Raw genomic sequence first — 3,483 nt, forward strand, 5'->3', positions numbered from 1 at the left:
ATTTCTCCGTGCCTCGTCCAAACATTATAGTGTGGCATGAAACCCTTGTAAAGCAGGTGGGAGTGAAGGATTTTCCGGTTAGAGTAAGACCTCGTATTCCCACATTCAGTGCATGGACAACACATAAAACCATTCTGCTTGTTTGCCTCAGCCGCATCGAGAAACTCATGCACGCCCTTAATGTACTCGTGGGTGTGTCTGTCACCGTACATCCATTGCCGGTTCATCTGCGTGCATTATATATAATTAAGTGTCCAAATTAATAGAAGTTCATCATCACATTAAAACCAAAGTGCATACATAGTTCTCATCTAACAACATATAGCTCTCCAGAGCATCTAATTAATTGAACCATACATTGAAACTATGTAAAACATTTCAACATACAATGTAAGAAAATGATACAAGTATCTATCTAAACATACAAGTAAGAATATTTTTTCTTTCAGAAAGAAGATAAGAATAAGAGGCTCACCACGGTGGTGTCGGTGATGAGATCGGCGCGGGTGATCGACGGCGGTGAAGACGGGGACGGGGCGTGACGGACCGCTAAATCTAGACAAATCTCGAGGAAAATGGAGCTTGGAGGTCGAGCTTCGAGAAGAGAAAGCTTAAGTAGTGTGGCTCGGGCATTCCATCGAACACCTCATGTGCATAGGAGGTGAGCTAGAGCACCACAAAGCCCTCTCCCCCTCGGTCAGAAAAAACAGAGCACTGTGCTCTGCTCTTGCGCGAGGGGGTATATATAGGCACTTCATTGGTCCCGGTTGGTGGCATGAACCGGGACTAAAGGGGAGCCTTTGGTCCCGGTTCAAGCGACCAACCGGGACCAATGGTGGTGGGCCAGGAGCGAGGCCCATTGGTCCCGGTTCATCCCACCAATCGGGACCAAATGGTCCAGACGAACCGGGACCAATGGCCCACGTGGCCCGGCCGGCCCCCGGGGCTCACGAACCGGGACCAATGCCCACATTGGTCCCGGTTCTACACTGAACCGGGACTAATGGGCTGGGCCGGCCTGGACCATAGCCCTGTTTTCTACTAGTGGTACAACGGCGACATATGCCTCCTCCCAATGTCAACTGCACGCTCGTACGCGCGCCCGCGGTCCCGACACGACCGACGCGTCCAGTGCGTACCCATAACACGCACCGGTCGCGCCCGGCTCGTCGCCACGGCTTATTGCCCTGCACCGCCGCGGCCTCCATGCCGCCATGCAGTGCCTCCACGCCGCCACGCCACCACGCAGCGCCTCGGCGGCCTCCGCGGTCGCCGCACGTACGACGTCACCGCCCGCCGCCTCCGCCACGCGCCATGACAGCCACAGCGCCGCCCACCTCCATGGGCCGACACACGGCCTGGAGCTCGGTCGCGCAGCTGCCGGCGAGCGCCGCCATCACTGCCACGCCTCCAGCACGGCAAGCACGCCCAAGATGAACCAGCTCATGATACCAATTGTTGGAACCGCAGCCCTCTAGCTACCTCTCCTCTCACTCAAATGGAGGTGGAAGAAGAAGAATAGTAGACACAAGATTTTCCGGCCGGCGCACGAACGCCGCCACGGGCGCACGATCGCCCCAATCCTTTTCTTCCTTACAGTGGCTACATGGCTACACACCGCTCAAACCGAACAAAACACAATACATCGGCTTATATAGCCCAGCACCCAAGGCCAATGACCTAGCACACCACTAACTCACGTACGCACGTATCCCGGCCACTACGTTGGCACTAACCATCTGCAACCAACTCCTTGGATCCCTCCACGAGGACGCCAACTAACTGATCCATGCAACTCGCACATGCATGGCCCAGCCGCTGCTCTCGGCCAGCACACCAACGTTGCGCCAACTGGCCAAAGGCACGACGTAAGTCCCGGCAGCCCACTCGCGCGGCCGGACGACCGCCTCCATCCTACATGTCAAGATCATTCCTAACACAGGCATCCGTGCCGATCATACTCCACCTTGTTTGGGCTAGCGAGCTTTGTGAGCGCTGCTGGTAGGCAGCCAATCGGGAAGATGTCTGCCACAACGATGTACTTGGCGCCATGTTGAACTAGTCTCTACAGAGGATTGTGAAAGTCTCGGTTTATATATATTGACGAATGCAGTGCTTGGATCCAAATGATTCAGAATACACATCGTAGCAAATATTCCCTCCGTTTCAAAATAGTACTTGAAGTTTTAGATCCGTGCTAAGTTAAACATCTTTAAGTCCGACCAAGTCCATACAAAAATACACCAATATCTACAACATCATGTTAGTTTTTCATTAGATTCATCACTAGATATACTTTAATATTGTAAGAAGAAGTCAATAGTCCATCGATCTTAGCCACATAATCAAGAATAAAATTTCAAAATGATTTGGATATGTTAACGGCCGGCGTGATGCAATCATGCAACCAGTATATATATGTCTATAAGATAAAGTTGGAGAATACAAAAAGTCAAAAGGGAACATAGTACCTCTAGGCCTCTGGAAATGCTGTCGACAATTTGAGGAACATAAGGTCTGGCTTGTTCAACGGTTCTGTTGGACAGAAGGAAGCTTATGTAGTCATTTCCTCCAAACTCTCCCATGACAAACAGGGAGCTCCCAAAGCAGTCAGTACCTTGTCCTGCACACGGCATCCATGTATGCATGAGGAGGTAAATTACTTAGGCGTAATCACTTTCCTTTGTGAAGATCACCTACCATTGCAGAGCGAAGGCTTGAGTTTCTGGAACCACACGAGCTGGTCGTGGAGGGAGCTGTTAATAGGAGGATTCACTGTCAAGTTCAGTCCCTGCAGGTACGTCAAGTTCAGAGCCGGCGCTCCTACCACGGCGAAGTTCACTCCGGCGGAGAAGTTGCTTCCCCTGGCGAGGTACAGCGGCATAGAAGGCAGACCCAAAGCCTCGGCTGAACAATGAAGTTTATTGGTCAGAATCAGCAAAAGATTGACTTGTAGACAGGAGTAGTTGACAAAGTCTGGCAGTGCATTTGTAGTTACCGATGAAGTCCAGCACCAGGCGGCCGTCGGTGGCACGCCCGGTGGGGTGGCCGAAGGAGGTCTCGCCGTAGGGGAGGTTCTTGAGTAGTAGACCCGGAAGGACGGGATCAGCCCACATGACCAAGTTACCCGTGTCGGCGTAGGAGTCCCCAAAGCTGATTATGGAGGTGAAGCGGCTCCAGCCGCCGCCGGAGTAAGCACCGCGGAGGCACGCCACAATGAAGAGCAAGAGGAGCGCTCCATGAGGTGTTCTCACACTTGGTTGCTTGCTGCTTGTCAGTTGGGGCTTCCATGCTTGGTCTCCAGACGCTATATAAAGCAGGCATACCGAGCTAAGCAACGCAAAGGGAAGGTTATTAATTAAAAAGGCATATATTATGATGATTTTCCAGTCAACCAAATGTTTGTTTAGTGGGCGTTTCTTTGACGAATTTAAATGTACATCTTCTTACTAACTAACTCATCAACTTGGCACTCTTATTTAC

The 3,483-nt window shown here is 51.6% G+C and overlaps 1 protein-coding gene across 1 annotated transcript; it reads right to left on the bottom strand.

The window, feature by feature from the left end:
• Positions 1-1,510: 1,510 nt before the first annotated feature.
• Positions 1,511-3,264, bottom strand: LOC125531777 (GDSL esterase/lipase At1g28600-like). The gene is made up of 4 exons (XM_048696048.2): positions 2,999-3,264; positions 2,701-2,907; positions 2,472-2,623; positions 1,511-2,065 (listed from the first exon to the last, which is right to left on the bottom strand). Exons 1-4 carry the CDS (start codon positions 3,114-3,116, stop codon positions 1,934-1,936), a joined length of 609 nt encoding a protein of 202 aa, XP_048552005.2. The 5' UTR covers positions 3,117-3,264; the 3' UTR covers positions 1,511-1,933.
• Between the last annotated feature and the right edge of the window lie 219 nt (positions 3,265-3,483).

This window comes from Triticum urartu, chromosome 2A (genome assembly GCF_056163025.1).
Source record: "Triticum urartu cultivar PI428250 chromosome 2A, HENAU_Tu73, whole genome shotgun sequence".
Classification (NCBI taxonomy): domain Eukaryota; kingdom Viridiplantae; phylum Streptophyta; class Magnoliopsida; order Poales; family Poaceae; genus Triticum; species Triticum urartu.

Coding starts and splice junctions, on each gene's coding strand:
- LOC125531777 (XM_048696048.2), bottom strand. CDS start 3,116: ATGTGGGCTGATCCCGTCCTTCCGGGTCTACTACTCAAGAACCTCCCC. Junction 2,624..2,700: donor CAAGCCTTCGCTCTGCAATG/GTAGGTGATCTT, acceptor TGCCGTGTGCAG/GACAAGGTACTGACTGCTTT. Junction 2,066..2,471: donor GCATTTCCAGAGGCCTAGAG/GTACTATGTTCC, acceptor AATCCTCTGTAG/AGACTAGTTCAACATGGCGC.